The sequence below is a fragment of the Mya arenaria genome, chromosome 4, assembly GCF_026914265.1.
Source record: "Mya arenaria isolate MELC-2E11 chromosome 4, ASM2691426v1".
Classification (NCBI taxonomy): domain Eukaryota; kingdom Metazoa; phylum Mollusca; class Bivalvia; order Myida; family Myidae; genus Mya; species Mya arenaria.
Genome location: NC_069125.1, coordinates 43,043,600 through 43,069,397, shown reverse-complemented (window position 1 = coordinate 43,069,397; position 25,798 = coordinate 43,043,600). Strand labels below are relative to the sequence as shown.

Genomic DNA, 25,798 nt, shown 5'->3' with positions numbered 1-25,798 from the left:
TCTCTCAAACAGTTATTTATTTGCGCCGTAACTGACCTGAGCCTGTCCTCCCGGGGATGAGTCAATATTGACCAGAGGCTTTCCTTACGGGCTGGCTATGTAAGTCATAGTAGGCGCTGCAACGATTAGCGGCGGATATATTTTTAATATTTACATGGAAAAAGTCGGTAGAGGTTGATATGTTGTTTGCACTCTATTACAACATATATTAATACTGTTTGAATGGAACTTGCGTGTGTCAACACGAGTACAGACAACATTGTATATGATGATGTTTTGTCACAAACCTAAGTTTGCATCCCCATGGAGGCTGGCGGCTGTTGCCTGTTTCTGCGGCAACAACAGACGACACAACCCACCCACAGGGTGATCAGAAAGCCGATACCAACCACGATCCCAGCAATCTGACCCCCCCCCCCCCATCCAAACGCATTTTTTTAGAACCAAATAAAAATGCAATATACTTAAATTGTATCAGTAATTCAGTGGATATATTAAATCATTTAAATTACAGCGATACCTAAGTTGGTGTTAAAACGAGAATTGCATCAGCCAAGAACGGTGTCTTTTGTTTTCAATTTATGACAATTATCAAGACATTTTTTGTTTCACAACGATTCTATCCAATCCACATATAAGAAAGTTCTCTGATTAACCGAATTTAAATGGTGTTGCCTGATGACGCCATATTATTTTTGAATAATTTGTAAGATATTTGCTTGACAAAGACTAATATGTAAATTAAATCACCAAAAGTACATTATACGTACAGTTACTACAGTTTGTTTATTAACTCATGATTTCAATTGAAATCTGACATAACGGCATGATCGTTATTTTATGAATGCCAAATAAACGTTTCGATATTATATATATATATATGTTGTGTTTTTCCCACCTTCAAGCACATTCAAATAATGCCAAAATAAAATGGGGTCACCTGACGTCCAAAATCACATGTTTGTAGGCCGGTCTTCCTTAAAGTAATTAAGGCATTACTCGTAACAGCGAGATACTAAGTCGTTAAAACGAGATACCGTGAAATTACAACGAGATACTAAAACGTTAAAACGAGATATTGTGTCGTTACAGCGAGGGTCGTTACAGCGAGGTTCTAGTACAGAACGATATACCATGTCGTTAAAACGAGATATCATGTCGTTACAGCTAGAAAATAAGTCGTTTAAACGAGATACCGTGTCGTTACAGCGAGATATTAAGTCGTTTAAACGAGATGCATGTTTGTGGGCCGGTTTTCATTTAAGTGAATAAAGGCCTGAACTGGTTTTGAAATTAAACCTTGTGGTCCAGTTTAAAAGACGTTGTCGTTACAGCGAGAAACTAAGTCGTTAAAACAAGATACCGTGTCGTTACATCAAGGTACTAAGTCGTTAAAACGAGATACCGTGTCGTTACATCAAGATACTAAGTCGTTAAAACGAGATACCGTGTCGTTACAGCGAGATACTAGGTCGTTTAGCCGAGATATCGTGTAATAACAGCGAGATACTAAGCCATTAAAACGAGATACTGTGTAATGACAGCGAAATACTAAGTCGTTAAAACAAGATACCGTGCCGTTGCAGTGAGATACTAAGTCGTACAGAACGAGATACCATGTCGTGACAGCGAGATACTTAGTCGTCAAAGCAAGATACTGTGTCGTTAGAGCGAGATACTAAGTCGTAATAACGAAATAGTACTGGTGCAAATCAAGATTCAGACTGAGTGCCCATTCCTTAGAGATTTAAACCGGAAGACACAATAACACTACTAGAGAAGATAGAAAATGTAAACTATGAACTATCAATATAGTTGCTTCAGAGTATCACTCTTTATGTATTTGTCCTTTATTTATGGACCTCGTTAAACACTATTGACAAATGTGTATCTACCTTATCAAGTAATAATATTAGGACTAGAAGGAACCTAGTGACACGTGTTTGTATTGCCATCTCCAAACGAAACGATCTACTTGCTGCCGCTGTCTTTTAAATTGTTTAAATGTTATGATGATGAAAAAACTTTTCACAACCGAAACTTGTCGCTACTGTAAACTGCGAATTGTGAATATTTTTGTCTACAAGAGCTCATGGCGATATGAATAGGATGCTATAATTGGGCCATCTTTAACCACATTGAGTAAAACCGAGGAAAATATGCAAATTAGTGTTGTGTGTTAATACTTGTATAATGTCGCAAAAAGTGATATCCAATCAATTTCATCAATACGACAATAGTCATTTAAAAAAGGTAAACAGCAACAACTATGTTTTACATTGAAAAACAGAATCCCTCATCATATCACGTAAACATAACAAACCATTTCATCCTCATGTCTTAATGAACGGAAATCACATACAAGAGGTTACCTCACACAAACACCTTGTGTTCACTTTTTCAAATGACGGAACATGGCAAAACCATATTCTAGCTATTGTAAAGAAGGCTTAGTAGAGGGTACATACTCTCAGATCACCCAAGTTCGTCCTAGACAGGAAGTCCCTTGAAATAATGTACAAGACGTTTGTTAGTCCAACTCTTGAATATGGTGACATTGTATGGGAAAACCTCACCCTTCGCGAACAAGTTCATTTCGAAGCACTCAGAATTATCACTGGTGCCACGAAGCTTGTTAATACTGATAAGCTTTATAAAGAGGCTAGGTTTAAACCACTTAGGTCACGCCGAGAACAACATAGACTTACACTGCTCGATAAGGTGATAATTTCCATGAAACCAACTTACCTTTCAACTCTCGTCCCGAACTTAGTACAGAATGTTAAGTGTTATAATCTACGGAATTTTGCTTCAACGAGAAATTACATTAAATTTTTAATACACTATAATTCACAGGTTTTCGCAAAGTCATTCATCCACTTTTGCCTTATGGAACGATCTTCCTTCTTATATCCGAGAGTCTGGAACTGTGTCGATTTTTAAGTCACGACTATCCACACTTTATCAAATATCAAAACCACCAACCTATTATTATGAAGGCAATTGTTTCGACTCCATAATGCTCTGTAGAATAAGGACTCATTGTAGTATTTTAAAGGAGCACTTGTTTGCGATGAAACATAATTCCATACCCCTACTGTCAGTGCGGCCATATAGAAAAGACCGAACACTACTTCTGCCACTTTCACCTATATCGCAACCAGAGAAAGATTCTCTTTTAAAATTACCAATCACCTCAACCTGTAAATTTACAAACACTCTTACTCGGTAGTCCTCATTCTGTTGACAAAGCACACCAAAACTTATTACGCCTTGTTTATACGTTCTGAAACTATTGTGTTTAAGTTGTCATCCTTTTATTTATTTCGTATAGTAATAATGACAATTGAAAAGAAAGCAAATAGTCATTGGTTTTAATTATTAAACATTATGATGCACTAAGGGTTATACTGACAAGTAATAAAATGAGCCAAGAAAGTTCATTATGCCCTGTCTAATTATCATGCTTAACGGAAACCCTGCATTTGTATCATTGAATTGTATAACCCTTTTGCTTAAACAATGTGATGAACTATGGGTTATACTTTTCATGTTGTACATAAATTTGAGAGAATAAAAGTCTTAACTTGTTTTGACTTGTTATACTGACAGCTTATAATAGGAGCCAAGAAAGTTCATTATGACCTGTCTGATTGTTATGTCTAATGGAAACCATGAATTTGTATCATTGAATTGTATAACCTTTCTGTTTATATGTGTAAACATACTATATATATATATATATATATATATATATATATATATATATATATATATATAATTATGTTTATTTTGCGAAATAGTTTTATATTAAGAGTCCTGTAATTACGACGAGGAGGTGGAGGACGAAAATATATATATATTTTTTTTTATGTTGTTTTTTTTTTGGGGGGGGGGGAATGGGACGGGGCGAGGCATTTTTTACTATTATATTTTCTCAAGTGAAAAGCTGTTAAATGTTCACATAATTAAAATGTGTGAATCTTAATGTGCTATGAAGCGCCGACGCAAACTTCTAATCATAACAAAACCAACGGTGAAATCAAAGCTAGGGAGGAGGCCCGTACAAGGGACACGTTTATCACACCCTAATTGGGGCCTCACGCTAATAGGGCTTTGACCATATTGAAAGACCAGAGTATATAATGGGAAACGATTAAGACCATTTAATGCTATCAGTTTAATGACTGTACAATCATATCAGAAAAAAGGAGAAATTAATCCAGACTATATTATATTAAGCTTGACATCTGCTGGATTTTTCAGAACTTCGTTAAAGGTAAGTTAATTTCTCTTAAAGCATTGTATTGCGAATACAATAAGGAAGTAACAATCAATACGCTATTATATCACTTAGAATTAAAACTGAAATATGATATTGTAATACTATACTATAATTTGACTGCGTTCTATGATTCTGAGGTTTGTAAAAGGAATATTAATTGTTTTCATTATCTGTATACAATCGTTTGGCCAGCATATAAAACATATTGCATTCACTATCAAAACTATATAACAATTCATTGTGTTATGCAGATGGAGGCCCTGATGTCACAAATCATGATAAACGCCGCTTACAGGGTGCAGCAGAAGGCTCGCAACCTTCCCCTAGATCTCTCCAACTACAAGCTTTTGAATCACACATGTGATCCTCTCGTCAACCAGGAAGATCTACGCAGCGAGACGCTTGATATTGCCTCCTCGTCGCCTATCGTCCGTCGGTATGCGCCGAGTGTCGGGTCTGATTTGGTATCGGACTCTTCAGTGACCGAGAGCAGCGGATACGTGTCTGGTTTAAGCGACGACAGCGTTCACATCAACAGGGAGTTAAAGAAACCTTCACCACAGCTGCTTGTGACACATGATCATCCGTTTTCTATCAAAGCTCTTCTCGGCGACACACCAAGTATTTCTGCTGACACACCTTCCGCTCCGGCCATCATAACCAGTGCGTTTAGTCCGGCTCCGGCATTCGTGCAACACTTCCGACAGTTTACCAGACAACCAAAGAACGAGCCATCCATCAGATCTTCAAAAGATGCAGACACGTTTTGGTGTCACGCCTGTAATGCTCTATGTGTTGACGGCCGAGACGCACAGAACCATCAGCGTATACACCAACTCCAGGACGCTCCAAGCGGTCTCCGGAAGTCGCTGTTCTCCAAGCACGGCTATGTCACACGACACATCCGGTTGAACGATGAGCGTTTCCAATGCAGCCTTTGCGACAAAGTGGTGGCGCATTGTTTCTTCACGAAGCATCAGCGACTGCACGACGGCTACTTCTGCGAGATTTGCAAGAAGGAGTTCAGCACCAACAGCCGCCTCCGAGATCACATGAACGTCCACTCCGGAAGTAAGCCGTTCACGTGCTCCATCTGCGACCGGAAATTCTCAAAACGATCCTCGCTCACCCAGCACTACCGCTACCACCGCGATCACCGCAGCTTCAAGTGCGGATACTGCGCAAAATATTTCAACAGCAAATACGCATGCGCGGTGCACGAGCGACTGCACACCGGGGAAAACCCCTTCCGATGTACGGTTCCCGGATGTGAAAACAAGTACCCACAGAAGATTCAGTTGAAACTGCACATGTGTTCTCACAAAATGTGACCTTGAACTTGATGCTGTTTGATTTATTGACTGTCAAATGTTGATGAACTTGTTTCTGGAGAATATATTGACAGCCACAGTGTTGTTATATTGTTAGCGTTATGTAGTTACAGGGTATTTATTGTTAACAAAACATATCAAATTATAAACGATTTAATAAATTGTTAAAAAACATTTATTTTTTGTTTTAAATGCATAGTTATAAACAAAACAAAATATTCGAAATCTTTGGAGCACAAAAGCGTTCTCGATTTCTGTTTAGCATGAATATGCATTTCTTATTATTTTGAGATTGTTTTCAAGAACTCACAAACAGTTTCACTTCGTGAATATACATGAACTACTTCTAGACTGAGACTGTTCTGTATACTATAGCATCGCGGAACTCTCAAACAGTTATTTATTTTGGATCACTTGTTTTCGGAGGTAAAAGCAGCCTGGTTTGTGTAGCCTTCGTTACTATACGAATTGTTCGTGCTCTGGCCTGACGGTTGACTCGTTGAGGTTTCATTGGTACTTTGATGTTCACCAACGTACTGAGATTGGGCATTGTATGCATGACCGGTTGGATATTGGCCGTTTTGACTAGGCGCTTCGCTGGTCGGTGCATGAGCGTACGGAGCGGGGTATTGGGGGTAAGGTCCCGTACTGTACGCTGCCTGAGAGTACGTCGGGGGTGCGCCGTAATTTACCTGAGGCTGTCCTCCCGGGGGTGCGCCGTAATTGACCTGAGGTTGTCCTCCCGGGCTGGCTATGTAACTCACTGTAGGCGCTGCAACAATAACAGTTGACACATATTCAATATCAACTTTAACAAAGTCAGTATAATTTATTATGTCGTTTGTACTTTTAATGGAACTCGCGAATGTTAAGTCTCACAACTTCCCTGATCAGCCTTAATTTTCACACGAATACAAGTATCCCCTAGTGAAGCTTAAACCAACCTGTCAAGTGCTAAAACATTGAAGAGAAAAATGAAAATATTTGCTGTTTGTTGGGTTTAAATGTTTACATTGCACGTACAATAGAAACAAGAATTTCTTTATAGCATCAAGTCGGTGCAATGAAATTAGAAGAAAAACGTGCATGTAGATAACCAAAAATGGTTATTATTTCAATGATAATATTTTTAATGTTGGGTGTACATATGTTCGAATGACATTATAGTTAAGAATATTGTTACAAACGTTTAAGCACGGAATTATAGATATTTTGTTTTTTTCCAAGCTAATCCTCCGGTCAAAACTAAATTTTACCAAAAATATACATACGTTTCTTCGAAAGAAATGGAGTCAATAATCTAATACATGTACATAGATTTCAATAGCATGAAATTCACCTTTTATTTGTACCGGCATGTTATGTGAATTCCTTGCTTTATATATTTTATAAAGTTTTGTAACACATTTCACAAATATGAGTAAATAGAACGGGGATAAAAATACTATACATTAAGAGGGAATTATCTGTAGTTCATTCTTTCAAAGGACATTTTCAAAACAAACAATTAAGCTCAATGTATTTTTTTCAAAACTTGCCATTTTTGCTGTAGCCAAGGGAGATTACTGCGTAGGAGGTTTACAAACATAAAGGACATTGTAATAGTACCGTGTAACTTTCATCTATTTGGGCGGAAGTTGGTATCAATCGGAACACCTCGGCCTGTATCTATCTCGAAGCTTGCCGGAGATGGCCGAGTTGTTATGATTGAGTTGGTATTAAAAAATCAAAAATTTCAAAATGATAAGCAGGGCTATTGTAATATAAGGTTTCATTAACAATTATAGTGTAAAGTTTTATAAAACATACTAAACTTTATATTCTATCATGAAACGTAGAATCTATTGAAAGCATTGTTCTGCAATTTATGAACTAGTCCCTTAGGCCACACCAAATTGATATTTCGTTCCTCGGATTTACCGCTCCTATTTTTTTGAAAATGTAAAAAAAATATTTTTATTTTTTTTGTGCGCCCGCACCTCCATTTTGATCGCCAAGCAGATTTTTTTCAGGTTATAATTTATTAAAGGGCTAAAAATAATCAAGTATAATTTTTCTACGCTAGTTTTCGTATTTTTGTAAAGGGAAGTTACCGATGCGTAGTGTTTTTATACTGTATCTCGATCGGTTTAGCATGGGTTTCAATAAATTCAATCAAAATGGCGGCTTCCGGTATAAACAAAGTGGCTCGAAATTTGGAAATTAAATCTTATTATTGACAATAAATATGTTTTGAGCATGCTGGAAGTCATTGTTGATCGTCTCATGCACTAAAGGATCATTATTTAAAGAAATCATTATGCAATAAAGCATGTGTATCTGAGACTGGTAGCGATTATATTGCGTAATTAGTGACTCGTTTTGAATGGAAATCGGAATGATCAACTTAGTACTGTACTATTTTATTCAAGTCATAATACAAGGGACCAAAATTTTACCTCGTTACGACGATGCTGAAGATGATATGGAACATGAGTCATTGTTTGGTCCAAATTGATGTATAAGCTCATTTTTGATCAAATTCTGACAAAACAACAGTTTTGAACAAGTATCTTTTCACAAATAGCGATATAAACACTGGTCTGGATATAACTCAACATAAGTAAGCGTAAGTTTATCACCTTATATTTTGTTTTTATTTGCAGCATAATCCGGGATTGTAATGCACTTGTCAATTGTAACCACTGCCCCGCCCACCCCTCGCCCTTGTTCCAGGGGTATACCGGGGACAGCAGAGGCAATGGGCTGTGTTTTTACCTTACAGGTGGCCCCGCTGTGCCTAGTGAATGTGGTTTTGTCTTCATATTGAAAATAGTCAGGAATGGGCCTCACATAGGTATTCGGGGTTGCGGGGCCATTTGGCAGGGATTTTACCAGCAGTGTGTCCTTGCAGGTCGGGTATTTTACCCGGGTTTTGAGAGACCGGAAGTCAAAGTCCCCGCTATTCCGGACTTGGGGGGGAGGGGGCATATACAATTGGCTGGCGCATAAAAACATCTAAATAACCAAAAAAAGTACTCTAAAAAATATCCTTTTTTTGTTTTAATAAGCACATGTCATTGCATTTCATGTGATAATAAAAACAAAATTTAGTCTATGTTAAATGGAGTCTGATGTTTGATGATGCCTGTGTAAGTGATCATTTTGTACAAATACAAAATCAACCCTAAGTTATGTCTAAATACAGTTGCATATGATGTTAAACTGATTCAGGTAGATTTATATAAGTCGTTTCAAACTTTTTACTAAAAGCAGGGTTATTTATTATTATGAATGATCGTCATATTAAAGTACGTTTTAATTATATAAGAAATTAGATTTATCCATATATTGTTTGTACTAAACACGGATGAATAAATAGTGTGTATTCCGACATTTTCCCAATGTCCATTAGAGGTTCAGTTCAAGATGGCAATAAAATGGGTTTAAGGGCAATTATTTTGAACAGTCCTTCTTATTTATATTTAAGATAAGGAAACATATATTTTTCACTCTTCGCTCGCTTCGGTTTTAATGAAAACTGACAAAAAAAATATATTTTTTTTTTCGCTCGCTCGCTCCCATTTTTTTTGGCAAAAATCCGAGGAACTAAACATTAATTTGGTGTGGCCTTAGTTGGAATATTTCTAAAGTAATATCAAATATAGTCGTCGCCGACTCATTAGCTAAAACTATTTTATATGGAACGGGCAGACAATTACATATAGCAATATAATTGTACGCCCAAAAGAATAATTAGTAAAGTTTAGTAATATATAAATAAATAAATAAATAAAATAGACGGCCATCACCAGTGATGTTGACTTTTGATTTTTCGCTGATCTAAGCTGTCGGCATTTCGGCGATAAGTTAGCGGCCTAGATTTGTGACGGCCTAGTAGCCTTGTGTCCTAAAACTTTTGTTTATTTCACCCGAAGACTGCTGGTTCAGCTTTTTGTTTTCAAATCTGATTGAAATGATCTGTCTAACACCAAAACAACAAAGCGGATGATATATCTGAAAGGGAAATGCTGATAATTGCTAAAGGATACTTATTTGTGCATATAAAACTTTTATTTATCATTGCTTTCGAAGGAAACGCAAATAAAAATGCTTTAAAATATAAACAATCTTTAGCCGTTAAAAATTACGCCGCTCGGCCACTAGACCACTGGGCTCCTAGATCGACTTTTCGTTTTCAAAACCGATTGAAATTAAAATATATAATTCCCATTGTCCATTTTGTGACCTCCTTTTGAAAGTTTTCGATTAAAACCTCCAAAAACTTGGTTTGCAACATTAGGGATAATTTTTAAGAAAAATGCTGATAATCGTTACAGAACGTTTATCTTTGCATGAAAAAAATGCATGATTTGTTATTATAACCTCGCGCCGCTAGGACACCAGCAGCCAATTGTATAAAACTGATTAACTTAAGTTTGGTCAAAGTTAGCCAACACGTTTATTCATTGGTCAACATGTATCCAAAAAGATTATTGACCAATGAAATCATTTAAATATGAAATCTAGCCTAAAGGTAACCTGCGGACCACATATCAAAGTTTTATGTAATTGGCTGCAAGTCGCTAAGCCCCCAACTTCATGCCGCTTGGTCACCGTGCCGCCATGCCGTTAACTTCGCGTACACCCGGAAACTGACAGTAAAAATAAGCCTTAGGATGGTAGGCCAGAGTGATTTCCAATAACTGGGCTGAAACTTAACTTAAAATTGTCTTATATTAATATATCACCAATCATGACCAGCGAGCGAACAACAACAAGAAAGTATGTAAAAAAACCTCCCCGGACAAAACACCTGATGCTCATTTTTTTGTGTATGTGGACCACCCACCGCCCTTCATCATCTTCACTGTCTCAAAGCGGAAAAATACCCCTAAGGTTTTTGTTCGACCACGTTATATTTACTATTAATTTTTAAGAATCCAGTATTGTGTGAATACACTGAGTGCATTTTGTAAACCTTTCGGAGTCTCTGGCACGTATCATCAGATACAAAAGTGCTTTGCTAATCTTGAATACGGTCAAGATATGTGATACGTTTACTTCTGTATATAGTCTTACTTGTAATATACTCGTGCAAATCGTTAAGAAACGAGGAAAACAATAGTGGGGACAGGTTTTCCCCATGCCTTACACCTATATTACTTGTGAAATATTTTAGAATTCTGAATTAACTGTAACACAGGATTTAATATTATTATACATTATCGGTGTATTGATTGATGAGAGTGTAACTTTTGCCATTTTAACAGGAATTGGTTAGTTTCAACTAAAACCCTACTCTTCAGACTGTCAAAAGCTTGTTTAAGATCAATAATAGCTTCTTTTTGTTTTTGTTCAAATTTTGAATTATATGGATAATAACAAACATGTAATCTAATGTCGAGAACCCAGCTTTTAAGCCTGCCTGACTATCTTGTAAAACATTATTGGATTCGACATTATACTTTAGTCTATGATTTATTACGCGAGTTTACAATTTTCCCACACAACAAAGAAGAGTAACAGCTCGATACTCGATAGTTTCAAAAACAATTCGCACGAATTTCTCACATGTGTGACGAATTATTTTGTAAAAAAAAGGCTCAACAATTACCATTGTAACCGAAAATGTTTTACCACTAGGCGAAGCTTGCATCCCCATGGTGGCTGGCGGTTGTCGCCTGTTTTTGCGGCAGCAGCAGACGACACAACCCACACACAGACTGATCAGGAAGCCTATACCAACCACGATCCCAGCAATCTGCCCGCCAGTCAAACTTTTGCTTTTATAGAATAAAATAAAAAATGAAATAGTTATCTTGTATCCATAGTGGACCCACTCAAACATAGCGAAAACCAAGCCGATGATGACAACGACATCTAGCACGCCGTCCAAGAGATATAACTCAGAAAGAATTAAAACAGTTCCCGTTCTGATAGCTCCATTAACCTTACATTGAAATGTTTTGTCAGGTGAAGTCATACAGCTCTGATATCGTTTGAATGGTATGTTTGCTTATAACTGATATATAGAATAAATGGCCGAGACTACACCATACATGTTCGTATAGTTATTACAGTTTTTTCTATTTGCTCTTGTTTTCAATTGAAATCCGACGTCAATGACTTACAAATATTTTGAAAGTTTTGAAACCGATAAAACGATTTTTCGTCATATTATTTTCGGTAAGTTGTATTTTTTTAAGCACAAAACCTTTTCAGATGATTACACAATAATATTGGGTCTCTAGTAAAGTTCACATATTTGTTATTTTAACTGCTTAATGTGAATACCAACTGAACTATTTTTGAAATTATTCACGGTGACTCAGTTTCAAAATAATAGTGTAGTTATTTAGGCAAATATAAAACTAGAGAGAAGAGTATACCAGCATTCTGTGTCGTCATGGCAGCAGTAGGTGTTTCCTTCACAGTAGGTGTAGTATTGGTTGTACCCAAAGTTGGAGGTGGAACACACCTCATAAGCCCCGCCTGAATCATGGAGAAGGTGGCGTTATATCGACGTTATAATAAGAACTTGATTAAAGTGATTTCAATCAGCGAATTTGGTCAATTTAATAAGTATAAGAAAACGCACTGAAACATATGAGCGGCTTGTCTGTGATTTCCATGCTGATTGAAAATCGCTCAAATGAATTCGTTAAATCGCCGGTCGATATAGATTCCTGGCCCAATCGCTGAAGATTTACAGCACGCTTTTGTCGATTTTTCTGTATTTCTGCATTTTTACTTGTGTAAAATATATTCAAAAACCCAAATGAACTACCTGACAATAGCTATAAATTGATAAATAAGAAAAAATACCACTCAATTTGGTGAATAAGCACAGATAAATGGTAAATCATCGTCTCTTGCCTTTTTTGGACGTGACATCCAATTCTTTCTTATTTACAAGTATCGGGACAGAAAGTATAATTATTTATTGCACGCAAAAACAATACATAAAGGGATATGGGCAATGAAAGGTAAAATTAATAAATTGATTACCACGGAAGTTCTCAGAAATTCGATACTGTGTAATAAGTTTCCCTGACTTGCCACTGACTGTGGTCTGTGACAATGGCCCAGCGTTAGAGAGCTGATGCTAGCCGGCTCACAAGGGTGCGAATTCAAGTCCCTCATTATACTCACTAACCTGTCATAGACGACTGATATATTAACTTAAAGGGACTGTACACCAGATTGGCACCAAAAAAGTTTTTTTCTGTAACGAATCCCAGGACAATTATCTAATAGAATGTGTTACGCTTTGATATCATAATTGTAATAAAGTACCAAAATGTAAAAAATAAATTGTGTTGGAGACGGGGTTCGAACCCATGTCGCCAAAATTGCAGCCCAGCGTCGTATCCACTGAGCTACAACGGCTTACTCCAATTGGGTGACATAATTAAGCTATACACCTACCTCGGTAATATCACATGATAACATCAACTAGCCAATCACGCATAAGGAATGAATTCTACCTGGTAGACATACCCAGTAATCTTTTTAATGGAAAAATACGAAAAAAACTGCTAAACTTAAATAAATTGTAAACAATGTGGTACTTCAGTTAGTAAGTTCCAATGCATTGTACACATCGATGCCAAGTTTATGTCAGTTTTCGACAATTTTCTCTTTTTTTCGCTATTTTATCATACGGGGTACAGCCCCTTTAATATATGGTAATTTTTGCCACTCTTTAAACGTCCTATACATCGAACATGCTCAAAACAAAACAAACAGAAAACAAAACAAACAAACAAAAAAAACAATATAAAAAATATTCAACATACCGAGGCAGAATAAACCAAGCAACACAATAAACTGTATCATTCTAGTTTCTATTAAATTGTCCACCATAAAAATCGAAAACTGCAATGTACTGTAATTTATTGTAGTTGTTATCACCAGTGATATTTACAAACTACTTGCGCTATTCATCGGTTTGGGCTCGTTGACTAGAGATATATGGGTATCTACATTCCACGGGCACGTTACATTTATATTGCGAAACGTAGAGTTATCAAATACCTTCGTTGCTTTGATTATTTCACCACTGGACTTAGTCTGACAAAGTACTTTGGAATTTTGAAACAGGTCAAATACTAGCAATCGGTCTTTACCTCCATGTTGTATGTTACTAGTAAGAGTATGACTGTGTTCCTCCTCAAAAGTTTGCCCGGAGCAGATACATTATGAACTATATATATTATAGGATCAGATAATTCTTTAGCATTATTTCAAAATGAGAGATAAAGCTATGAGTTGCTGGAATATTACCAATTAAGCAATTATTGTTTCCAATTAAATTGTTTAAATGCGGAGTAATATTATTATATTACACATAGTGTAATACTGAATAATACGTGGTGGTTATATTAATCCGAAAACAGGGTTCAGCATGCGATACATATATGAACACTCGTGGCTGAACTTATGTTCCGCTGATGTTTTATTCAATTGAATCGCCCATGAACACCATATAGTTGCATACAAGTTATAGTTATTAGATCTTACTGGAAAACAAACAAACACTAGCTGTATAAGGCCATCGGCAATTATTATATGTTTGTTGGAAACGTATATACATGTATATATAAGGAGTATATTTTTAAGTGTCTTCAATATTCATTTTTCTCCACAAAGAGTGAGTTTTCGTCTGCAGCTGCAGCCTCCTTCTCGTCATATTGCCCCAGGGTCGCGAGCCCGTTCGCCTGAAACAACAGAAAGAGAAAATAACAGAACCGGAAAGCTAAACATTTAACCGAAATTGTATGTAAACACATTGTACATTGAAGGAAGCGATAGGCTGAAAAGAAATTTTAAGCCCAAAGTCACTAGATGAAAAGTGTTTGCTTTTTCCTTAACTGGATAGTTATTTCAAAATATAAAATGCAATAGATAAAACGAGTTTTTTTTGTGTGTGCTTTTTTAAACAAGGAAGTAACAAAGTTTAAAGCCATTAGATGGGACATGTTGTTTGTTTTACTGGGTGTTTTTTTTTTCAAATTCAAAGCTACATGATAAAACGTGTTCTTTTTAAACTGGGGAGTTTTGTTTTGTTTAAACCAGTACTTAGCCACTGGTTGTAGCGTGTTCTTTATTGACTTTGTAGTTACCACTGGATGAAATATTGGCTTTTTCTAGATAGCCACTCACTGGAAGAAACGTGTTCTTTCTTAACTGGTTAATTAGCCACCGGATGAACGTGTTCTGTGTTAACTGGGTATTCAGCCACTAATTGAAGCGTGTTCTTTCTTAACTGGGTATTCAGCCACTAATTGAAACGTGTTCTTTCTTAACTGGGTATTCAGCCACTAAATGAATCGCCTTCTTTCTTAACTGGATATTCAGCAACTAATTGAAGCGTGTTTTTTCTTAACTGGGTATTAAGCCGCTAATTGAAGCGTGTTCTTTCTTAACTGGGTAGTTAGCCACTGGAAGAAATGTGCTCCTCCTTAACTGGGTAGTTAGCCACTGGATAAAACGTGCTCCTTCTTAACTGGGTAGTTAGCCACTGGAAGAAACAGGTAGTTAGCCACTGGATGAAACGTGCTCCTTCTTAACTGGGTAGTTAGCCACTGGATAAAACGTGCTCCTTCTTAACTGGGTAGTTAGCCACTGGAAGAAACGGGTAGTTAGCCATTGGATGAAACGTGTTCTTTCTTAACTGGGTAGTTAGCCACTGATTGAAAGTGTTCTTTCTTAACTGGATAGTTAGCCACTGGATGACACGTGCTCCTTTTTAACTGGGTAGTTAGCCACTGGATGAAACGTGCTCCTTCTTAACTGGGTAGTTAGCCACTGGAAGAAACGGGTAGTTAGCCACTGGATGAAACGTGTTCTTTCTTAACTGGGTGGTTAGCCACTGATTGAAGCGTGTTATTTCTTAACTGGGTAGTTAGCCACTGGATGAATTGTGTTCCTTCTTAACTGGGTAGTTAGCAACTGGTTGAATCGTGTTCTGTGTTAACTAGGTATTCAGCCACTAATTGAAGCGTGTTATTTCTTAACTGGGTAGTTAGCCACTAGATGAAACGTGTTCTTTCTTAACTGGGTAGTTAGCCACTGGATGAATCGTGTTCTTTCTTAACAGGGTAGTTAGCCACTGGATGAAACGTGTTCTTTCTTAACTGGGTAGTTAGCCACTGGATGAATCGTGTTCTTTCTTAACTGGGTAGTTAGCCACTGGATGAATCGTGTTCTTTCTTAACTGGGTAGTTAGCCACTGGATGAAGCGTGTTCTTTCTGAACTGGGTAGGTAGCCACTGGATGAAGCGTGTTCTTTCTTAACTGGGTAGTTAACCACTGGATGAAACGTGTTCTTTCTTAACTGGGTAGTTAGCCACTGGATGAAACGTGTTCTTTCTTAACTGGGTAGTTGGCCACTGGATGAATCGTGTTCTTTCTTAACTGGGTAGTTAGCCACTGGATGAAGCGTGTTCTTTCTTAACTGGGTAGTTGGCCACTGGATAAAGCGTGTTCTTTCTGAACTGGGTAGGTAGCCACTGGATGAAGCGTGTTTTGACTTAACTAAGTAGTAGGCCACTGGATGAAACGTAGTCTTTCTAAACTTTCCTAACTGGGTAGTTAGCCACTGAATGAGACAAGTTCTCTCTCTACTGATCTACTGAGTAGTTAGCCACTGGATGATTTATGATCTGTCTTAACCAGGTAGTTAGCCACTAAATAAAACTTGATTTTTTCATTATTTGCATAACTTTTTTATTTAAAAGCATAATTGATATATGTGTATACTATTAAGAATAGCTTGTAAAATAACAGCAGGAATCGCGCTCGAGAGTTTCCGTGAGCTGAGTTGTGTTCATGTTAAGGCAACGAGAAAGTACCTCTGGTAGTACGGACAGCTCTGCCACACTCTCACTTCAACATCTTTATCATAATACATGAACAACTTATGTTGTTTTTTGCGTGTGATATAAGTATTCCGAAACCTTACCTTCGCCCTAACAAGAAACTGTTTCTGTGCAAGGTCGATGTTCTTATCGTCGCCCTGCCATGCCTTGAGAACGCTGGCTTGCAGGGCGCGCCCGAATGAGAATGAGAGAGCCCATGGCTTGGGTGCCGCCGTGCATGTGTTGATTGCGTTTAGGTTCAACGTGGACTCGGCCTCAGACTGGCCCCCGGACAAGAACACGATGCCTAAAAGTAGATTTATTTTTAGGAATCATGGAATTAAGTTAAGGTTATTTGTGTTGAACAACATATCCTTAAAATCTGATCATGATTTGCCTTACTTACGCGTGGTACGTCGTTCAAAGATATACGTGCACTTTATTTAACCTGCAATTTGTTTTTTAAGGCATTTGAAATATATGGCATAGCTGAGAAATATCTCTGACAAAAGCGGTTCCGTGAGCACATTAAATGTAGCAGTAAAAACATGGACAATCGGAAGGACAAAGCGATGACTCATAGACAAAATCATACCCGAAATTTCGGAAAACAAGGCAGAAATAATACCAGGGACTGCTGGTGGGATTGTCCTGCTAAAGGCGGTTACAGTTGCCCTGGCCGTATCTTGCGGAGAACTTCTGGCCCCAAAGCTTCGACCAGATGTGACCATGTTGGGCTTAAGGAGCGTCCCCTCGAGAAACACGTGGTGGTCAGAGAGCGCCTTGTACGTAAACGCTAGCACCTGCAGAGAAGTACATAAAAGCTAGCACATGGAAAGAAGTACATAAAAGCTAGCACATGGAGAGAAGTATATAAAAGCTAGCACATGCAGAGAAGTACATAAAAGCTAGCACATGCAGAGAAGTACATAAAAGCTAGCACATGCAGAGAAGTACATAAAAGCTAGCACCTGCGGAGAAGTACATTAAAGCAAGCACATGGAGAGAAGTACATAAAAGCTAGCACATGGAGAGGAGTACATGAACGCAAGCATCCGGGAATAAGTATATATCGCTAGCACCTGAAAGGAGTTCATCAACGCTTACACACGGAGAGGAGACGTAAACGCTAGCACCCGGAGAGGGGTACATAATCGCTAGCTGCTTAAAGGGAGTACACGAACGCTAGTCAAGAAGAGGGTTAAATGAACGCTAGCACGTGGAGAGGAGTACATGCAAGCTAGCTGCTTGAGAGGAGTACATGGACGCTAGTACATGAAGAAGGTTAAACGAACGCTAGAACACGAAGAGGTTTAAATGAACGCTAATACCCGAAGAGGGTTAAATGAACGCTAGCACGTGGAGAGGAGTACATGAACACTAGTACCCGAAGAGGGTGAAATGAACGCTAGCACGTGGAGAGGAGTACATGCACGCTAGATTCTTGAATGGAGTACATTAACGCTAGTACCCGAAGAGGGTTAAATGAACGCTAGCACGTGGAGAGGAGTACATGCACGCTAGCTGTTTGAAGGGAGTACATGAACACTAGTACCCGAAGAGGGTTAAATGAACGCTAGGACGTGGAGAGGAGTTCACGAAAACTAGTACCCGAAGAGGGTTAAGTGAACGCTAGGACGTTGAGAGGAGTACATGAATACTACTACCCGAAGAGGGTTAAATAAACGCTAGCATGTGGAGAGGGGTACATGAACACTAGTACCCAAAGAGGGTTAAATAAACGCTAGCACGTGGAGAGGAGTGCATGAACACTTGTACCCGAAGAGGGTTAAATGAACGCTAGCACGTGGAGAGGAGTACATATACACTAGTACCCGAAGTGGGTTAAATAAACGCTAGCACGTGGAGAGGAGTAAATGAACAATAGTACCCGAAGAGGGTTAAATGAACGCTAGCACGTGCAGAGGAGTACACGAACACAAGTACCCGAAGAGGGTTAAATGAACGCTAGGACGTGGAGAGGAGTGCATGAACACTAGTTCCCGAAGAGGGTTAAATAAACGCTAGCACGTGGAGAGGAGTACATGCACACTAGCTGCTTGAGGGGAGTACATAAACGCTAGAACCCGAAGAGGATTAAATAAACGCTAGCACGCGGAGAGGAGTACATGCACGCTAGCTGCTTGATGGGAATACATGAACGCTAGTACACGAAGTGGGTTAAATGAACGCTCGCACGTGGAGAGGAGTACATGTACGCTAGTTGTTTGAAGGGAGTATATGAACCCTAGTACCCGAAAAGGTTTAAATGAACACTAGCACGCGTCGAGGAGTACATGCACGCTAGCTGCTTGAGGGGAGTACATGAACGCTAGTACACGAAGAGGGTTAAATGAACGCTAGCACGTGGAGAGGAGTACATGTACGCTAGTTGTTTGAAGAAAGTACATGAACACTAGTACCAGACGAGGGTTAAATGAACACTAGCACGCGGAGAGGAGTACATGCACGCTAGCTGCTTGAGAGGAGTACATGAACGCTAGTACACGAAGAGGGTTAAATGAACGCTTACACATGGGGAGGAGTACATGCACGCTAGATGCTTGAAGGGAGTACATGAACACTAGTACCCAAAGAGGGTTAAATGAACGCTAGCACTCGGAGAGGAGTGCATGAACACTAGTACCCAAAGAGGGCTAAATGAACGCTAGCACTTGAAGAGGAGAACATGAACACTAGTACCCGAAGAGGGTTAAATAAACGCTAGCACGTGGAGAGGAGTACATGAACACTAGTATCCGAAGAGGGTTAAATAAACGCTAGCATGTGGAGAGGAGTACATGGACACTTGTACCCGAAGAGGGTTAAATAAACGCTAGCACATGGAGAGGAGTACATGAACACTAGTACCCGAAGAGGGTTAAATAAACGCTAGCACGTGGAGAGGAGTACATGGACACTTGTACCCGAAGAGGGTTAAATGAACGCTAGCACATGGAGAGGTGTACATGAATGCTAGCAACCGGGGAGTACTATATATCGCGAGCACATGGAGATGAGTACATGAACGCTAGCAACCGGGGTATAGTTTATACCGCTAGCACCTGAAAAGAGTTCATGAACGCTTACACATGGAGAGGAGTACGTAGACGCTATCAACCGGAGAGGGGTACATAATCCCTAGCTTCTTAAAGGGAGTACACGAATACTTGTACCCGAAGAGGGTTAAATGAACGCTAGCACGTGGAGAGGAGTATATAAACACTATTACCCGAAGAGGTTTAAATGAACGCTAGCACGTGGAGAGGAGTACACGAACACTAGCACCCGAAAAGGGTTAAATGAACGCTAGCACGTGGAGAGGAGTACATGCACGCTAGCTGTTTGAAGGGAGTACATGACCACTAGTTCCCGAGGAGGGTTTTAGTTGAACGCTAGCATGTGGAGAGGAGTACATGCACCCTAGCTTTTTGAAGGGAGTACACGGACACTAGTACCCGAGGAGGGTTAAATGAACGCTAGAACGTGGAGAGGAGTACATGAACACTAGTACCCGAAGAGGGTTAAATGAACGCTAGGACATGGAGAGGAGTACACGGACACTAGTACCCGAAGAGGGTTAAATGAACGCTAGGACATGGAGAGGAGTACACGGACACTAGTACCCGAAGAGGGTTAAATGAACGCTAGGACATGGAGAGGAGTACATGAACACTAGTACCCGAAGAGGGTTAAATGAACGCTAGGACGTGGAGAGGAGTACATGAACACTAGTACCCAAAGAGGGTTAAATGAACGCTAGGACGTGGAGAGGAGTACATGAACACTAGTACCCGAAGAGGGTTAAATAAACGCTAGGACGTGGAGAGGAGTACATGAACACTAGTACCCGAAGAGAGTTAAATGAACGCTAGGACGTGGAGAGGAGTACATGAACACTAGTACCCGAAGAGAGTTAAATAAACGCTAGCACGTGGAGGGGAGTACATGAACACTAGTACCCGAAGAGGGTTAAATAAACGATAGCACGTGGAGGGGAGTACATGAACACTAGTACCCGAAGAGGGTTAAATAAACGCTAGCACGTGGAGAGGAGTACATGGACACTAGTACCCGAGGAGGGTTAAATGAACGCTAGCACATTGAGAGGAGTACATGCACGCTAGCTGCTTGAGGAGAGTAAATGAACGCTAGTACTCGAAGAGGGTCAAATGAACGCTAGCACGTTGGGAGGATTACATGCACGCTAGCTGCTTGAGAGGAGTGCATAAAAGCAAGCACCTTGAGATGAATACTGGCACATAGGGAGGAGGACATGACGCTAGCAACGGAGATGGCTACATGGACGCAAACACCTTGAGAGGAGTACATGGAGGCTAGCACTGGTGATGAGTACATCGACGCTAGCATTCGGAGAGGAGTACATAAAAACTAGCACCTAGAAAGGAGTACATGAACGTTAGCATCTGGGGAAGGGTACATCAACACTAGCAAGAGAAGGGGTAAATGACGGCTAGCACCTGGAGCTGAGTAAATGTACGCTTGCACATTGAGAGGAGAACTACACGCTAGCACCTAGAGAGGAGTACATGAACGTTAGCATCTGGGGAAGGGTACATCAACACTAGCAAGAGAAGGGGTAAATGACGGCTAGCACCTGGAGCTGAGTAAATGTACGCTTGCACATTGAGAGGAGAACTGCACGCTAGCACTTTGAGAGGAGTACATGAATAATAACACATGGAGAGGAATATGCGAGGGTACATTATCAATTAAAGAAAATCATAATCATAAATGATACGTAATAAATCGACAGTTTCCATTCTTAACTGAATTTCAAGAAAATCTGTATTCTCATGAGCTTCTTTTTTATTGACATTTTTTCGATCACAATACTGAATTAGAAAACTACATCACGGTGTTCGTGTAAATCGCCATTAATTTTTGAGCCGGTATTTGTTTCTGTAAAATACAAAAGAATAAGCCCAAATCAACACGATATGTAAGTGTAACAGCCAGTGGCACACATCACATATTATTATCAGGCTCTTTGGCGGCCGTTACCTGTTCCGTGACCTTTTGACACGTCTGAAGGTCATGATCACCGTTGTACAGGACTTCCGGCTCCACTATTGGCACGAGTCCGTTCTATACAGGGAAAGAGAGAATACATATAGCAAGCAGACATAACATACACTGTTAGAAAAACTCAAAAAGCGTTCTAAGATCTGATAATCATTAACTGGCCGAAAAACTCATCACAATTGTTCCAATAATATAAAATCGCCTTGGATCAATCGTCAACGCTCGTCCTTTTTCTATTTCTTTCAAGCAACGGGCATAACTAAAAAATAATTAACACCAAATTATGTATCTTGCTGGGCCTGTGCGTATTGTCTCTGTGAACACGTGTACCAAGTTTCAATTGAATATCTTGCACGAGTTATGGACGTGATAAAAAGTTGTTTGCCGACGCCGACGACGATATCATGGCTGTCAAATAACCCGACATTTGACTTCGATAAGGGACGAGCAAAAAATATCACTTTTTTCGGGCACCTGCTGACTGATGGAAGCGTATCTGGCGAGGACGTTGGCGTTCTCCATCATGGCAAGATAGGTGGGCGTCTGCAGACCGATCTTCAGGGCGCACCGCCACTTGACGAACCTTGCGCCACCCTTCCGGTACTCGGCACATCGCTCGCCCAGGTCATCCAGACCTTGTGTCGTATTGATAAAAGCATTACTGATGTATATGTATGTTATTTTAAGTACAAAATGGCTACTAAGATTTGACGTGGCTAATATCATAGTGCTTAATAACCACATTCCCTACTTATGCCCGGAAAAGAAATGCGTTTACATTGATTTTTTTAATCTTTGCTGGTTTTTTCGACTTTTAATATATATATATATATATATATATATATATATATATATATATATATATATATATATATATATATATATATAGGCATCAATATTTCAATCTACTACAAATATTTCCAATTCACAAAATCTCAAAATATATTAATTTCTGGGCATCAATATTTCATTTTACTACAAATATTTCCAATTCACAAAATCTCAAAATATATTAATTTCTGGGAATCAATATTTCATTTTACTACAAATATTTCCAATTCACAAAATCTCAATATATATTAATTTCTCCCAGAAAATTATTAGAAAGGAAACAATGCATGGACAACTGAGTTACCTTGTGTGGTGGTTTCCCCATCCGTGCCCGCCAGTGGGACCATTCCTCTGTCAGTCTTGATCCCTGGAATAATCCCTCGGTCCGACAGCAGCTGTTTGAAGGTAAATAAAATATAAATTACATGAAGTAAATTGTGAACATTTTCCTCGGCGTTTATACACACAACATATAGTATAAACGTCAGGGTTGTTAGCGAGGAGGTTTGAATTAGCCAAAATCAACAGGCCGAGTTTGGCCGAATATTTATATCATATTAGTCTATGTATTATTTAGGTCTATACATCATATAAGTCAATATATAACTTTAGTCTATTAGGCCGAGTTACTAATTATATTAGTCTGCCATCATAATATAACACAATTTTATAAAGAAAGCAGTAAGTTATTGCCTTCGGGAATGGGATGCCATCCTTAGATTTCTGCTGGAATGTCTCATGGTGGAATATGACGCCGCTAATGTATTCCTGCACACCCTCCGTGGTGAAGAGTAGCTCACGGTACTTCCGGCGGACCTCCTCTGTGTTTTCAATTTTGATATCAGCTCCCGCGAACCGCTGTGCCATCGTCTCTGGAAAAGTTACTATGTATACATATGCATGCTTGAATTATTGCACAAATACTGAAAAAAATAGTTTTGCATTGCCTTATAAAGTTCTATATTCATCGATCCCTGTTTCCCATCATCGTTGCCCTCACCACGTGTATAGCTTCTATAATCTACATCTGTTGAACTGATATGTATTCAAGAACTAGTATCGCTAATAAAATGAATAATCGATCGTTTGTCACTTAATTTGTCACTTAAGCATTTCTCAATCTCCTTTTTCAAGAAGTACCCCACCTGGTGGTTCGTCGGCGGCGAGAATACCCCTTCCCGGTGCCACGAGGCGCTTGGCCGTCTCCCGCAAGTCTGCCTCCTGGTCCGCCGTCAGGTACGGAACAGATGTTTGCATTGTGTTAACGTCTATCTGGGACACATGGTATGTTGAAATGCCATTTAGTTCATTGTAATATTTATATTTAACAAGTTGTGGCTATTTATGTTCCAGCAGAATACATGTGTAAATCAGGTTCTCGGTGTGTTTAAAGTAAATCGATGTTTATGATGATCGTCAGTGTTTTTTGTTAAATAAGCTTTATAATATGCAATAAATGTGGAGGGAAGCAGAACGATGAATGCATCAAAAGAATGCAGACAGACAGGAGATCGGACGGACTGGCTGAAAGACGAGCGCACGCGCGCACGTACGCACACATATCAACATGCCGACACACACAGACAGAGACAGAAAGACTGACAAGTAGACAGACAGAAACACGCGGACAGACCCATAAGCAGACAGGAATATAAAAAAAGTCCAATATCAAATGAATTTCTTTGTAGATCAGAAAAATGCTGTCTGAACTCTTAGTATTTAAGGCATCATCATTAAATCTTTAATTTACTTACACATTGAGCGTTATTGAAAAGATTTTGCAAATGCTTACAATATAGACACTAATTGAAATAATGAAAGGAACAAAAACACGTTACCTTAATATGTTAAACCAAAATGTAACGCACACGCTTGATATACATGTGTCAGCATTATGGACCATGATAATGATAGTTATCTGGTAAGAACAGCTAACGTTCTGATAAACCTGATAATAATTTAATAATTTGAACTATATACATAGTTTTATACCCCTTCATATTTTAGCATGTTTTTACAAACGAATTCATACGACTCAGATCTCCTACATGTATATATGCACACAAGACGTTTGGCAGCAGTTTTAAAACAACTGATGAATATTCCAGACCGGCACTGCGGTATTGAAAGAAAAAACGTGGCCCAAAGAGTGGTGTGGCGCTGCTCAACCGGCTCGATCTGTTTCTACATACCTGTGTATTATAAGCATTTTGTTAAGTCCTATTCTATACCAGACGGGAGCCCTTAGCAAGAGTGGATAGAGTGGCTCGTGAACTTGAACAATTTAGATGCGAGGTCCTACATATGACCAGACGTATGAAACCCATAATGATGAACAACGTTATCCGAACCAACCAGCTAGTCATCGAAAATCATTATGCCCAGGGCACAAGGGAGTGTACGGTATTTGTCGCGGTAGAATTTGAGGAACTTAATCATTATTAAGGGAGGGAACTCTTTATCATTGTCGTAGGTTCATTCAGCGCCTTTCTCACGTGTTCTTTAGTTTTAATCAGATTCAGACGTTTGTTCGGGTCGTCGAAAGACATTCCTACGAATTTTTCAGCATCGTGGCATCCACTTGTCGGCGTGAGTCAAACTTGGGCACGTACGTTTTTTGTTTTTTTTTAAATTTCAGTCGAAAGATCTTACGACTGCCACGCGACTGTCTAACGACTGTTGTCACAGGACAGTCGTGAGACAGTTACACGAACATTGTATTTCCTAAGTGGCTCGCACAACATTGCATGTCTGTCTTGCGTTAGTCTTGCAACACATTTGCGTTTTTTGAGGAGAATGATTATAGCTCGGGCAAGTGAACTCTTAGAAATAAAACCTCGATGACATGGCTATTGAGACAATGGTAATTCCACCGTGACAAACAAGCAATTGTTACTAGCTTTTCCTTTACGTTTTCTTTTTAGGGCGCATCCTAGATATAAAAAAAATGATTAAATTTGCGAAAAGTTGAATAAAAAAGAGACAAATGTTAAATAGTCGAGCAGAACTTCTATGTTTTCACCAAAAAATCTCGAGAGCAAATGGCAAGCAACAGATCAGTACTCATTTTATTATCGGGAGACGAACGCGCAAGCCTCCTACTAGTGACCCACGATTGTTTTGCGTTAGTCGCGCGCGCATCCCATAAGTGAACCATGACTGTTGTGTGACAATCGCACGGCTGTTGCGCGCGCATCCCATGAGTGAACCACGACCTGATCGCGTGAAAAACGGCCCCCACCCCTGACAATGCTCGGCTACCCAAAACTGTCTTGCGACAAATGCATATCAAAGTCCAAATAATTGTACGTTGACGATTTTTGTACAATTTTTGATATGGCAAATTAGGGATTAGAAGAATCCCTTATAACACGTCTATTATTTTAGACTAACACATGCCATAACCACGTTCATTTTTTCGGTCGCATTTCCATCGCCAGACCATCTTTAGAATACAACCT

General features: G+C 39.1%; 3 protein-coding genes across 4 annotated transcripts; 1 reads left to right on the top strand and 2 right to left on the bottom strand.

Moving 5' to 3' along the window:
• The first annotated feature begins 4,536 nt into the window (after positions 1 to 4,536).
• LOC128230819 (zinc finger protein 383-like) lies at positions 4,537 to 5,616 on the top strand. The gene has a single exon (XM_052943260.1). It carries the CDS (start codon positions 4,537 to 4,539, stop codon positions 5,614 to 5,616), a length of 1,080 nt encoding a protein of 359 aa, XP_052799220.1.
• A 159-nt stretch (positions 5,617 to 5,775) lies between these two features.
• Positions 5,776 to 13,749, bottom strand: LOC128232779 (cysteine and tyrosine-rich protein 1-like). Its single transcript, XM_052946507.1, has 4 exons — positions 13,398 to 13,749; positions 11,988 to 12,090; positions 11,236 to 11,381; positions 5,776 to 6,388 (listed from the first exon to the last, which is right to left on the bottom strand). Exons 1-4 carry the CDS (start codon positions 13,462 to 13,464, stop codon positions 6,027 to 6,029), a joined length of 678 nt encoding a protein of 225 aa, XP_052802467.1. The 5' UTR covers positions 13,465 to 13,749; the 3' UTR covers positions 5,776 to 6,026.
• A 289-nt stretch (positions 13,750 to 14,038) lies between these two features.
• Positions 14,039 to 24,270, bottom strand: LOC128231699 (fructose-bisphosphate aldolase-like). 2 transcript variants are annotated; one of them, XM_052944796.1, is made up of 9 exons: positions 24,176 to 24,270; positions 23,483 to 23,609; positions 23,031 to 23,209; positions 22,642 to 22,732; positions 21,981 to 22,141; positions 21,486 to 21,569; positions 17,089 to 17,263; positions 16,565 to 16,767; positions 14,039 to 14,318 (listed from the first exon to the last, which is right to left on the bottom strand). In XM_052944796.1, exons 2-9 carry the CDS (start codon positions 23,592 to 23,594, stop codon positions 14,226 to 14,228), a joined length of 1,098 nt encoding a protein of 365 aa, XP_052800756.1. In that variant the 5' UTR covers positions 23,595 to 23,609; positions 24,176 to 24,270; the 3' UTR covers positions 14,039 to 14,225. The 2 variants fall into 2 exon arrangements, with proteins under 2 accessions (XP_052800756.1, XP_052800755.1); XM_052944795.1 differs by having other exon boundaries at positions 23,483 to 23,605; positions 24,176 to 24,249.
• Between the last annotated feature and the right edge of the window lie 1,528 nt (positions 24,271 to 25,798).

What these genes read in the sequence shown, in the direction of transcription:
- LOC128232779 (XM_052946507.1), bottom strand. Translation starts at nt 13,464, where the DNA reads ATGGTGGACAATTTAATAGAAACTAGAATGATACAGTTTATTGTGTTG. An exon ending in GCTTGGTTTATTCTGCCTCG is followed by an intron (nt 12,091 to 13,397) that starts GTATGTTGAATA and finishes TCCATGATTCAG; the next exon opens with GCGGGGCTTATGAGGTGTGT. An exon ending in GATGCAAGCTTCGCCTAGTG is followed by an intron (nt 6,389 to 11,235) that starts GTAAAACATTTT and finishes TTATTGTTGCAG; the next exon opens with CGCCTACAGTGAGTTACATA.
- LOC128231699 (XM_052944796.1), bottom strand. Translation starts at nt 23,594, where the DNA reads ATGCAAACATCTGTTCCGTACCTGACGGCGGACCAGGAGGCAGACTTG. An exon ending in ATGGCATCCCATTCCCGAAG is followed by an intron (nt 22,733 to 23,030) that starts GCAATAACTTAC and finishes ACCTTCAAACAG; the next exon opens with CTGCTGTCGGACCGAGGGAT. An exon ending in AGTTTCTTGTTAGGGCGAAG is followed by an intron (nt 14,319 to 16,564) that starts GTAAGGTTTCGG and finishes CTGTTGTTTCAG; the next exon opens with GCGAACGGGCTCGCGACCCT.
- LOC128230819 (XM_052943260.1), top strand. Translation starts at nt 4,537, where the DNA reads ATGGAGGCCCTGATGTCACAAATCATGATAAACGCCGCTTACAGGGTG.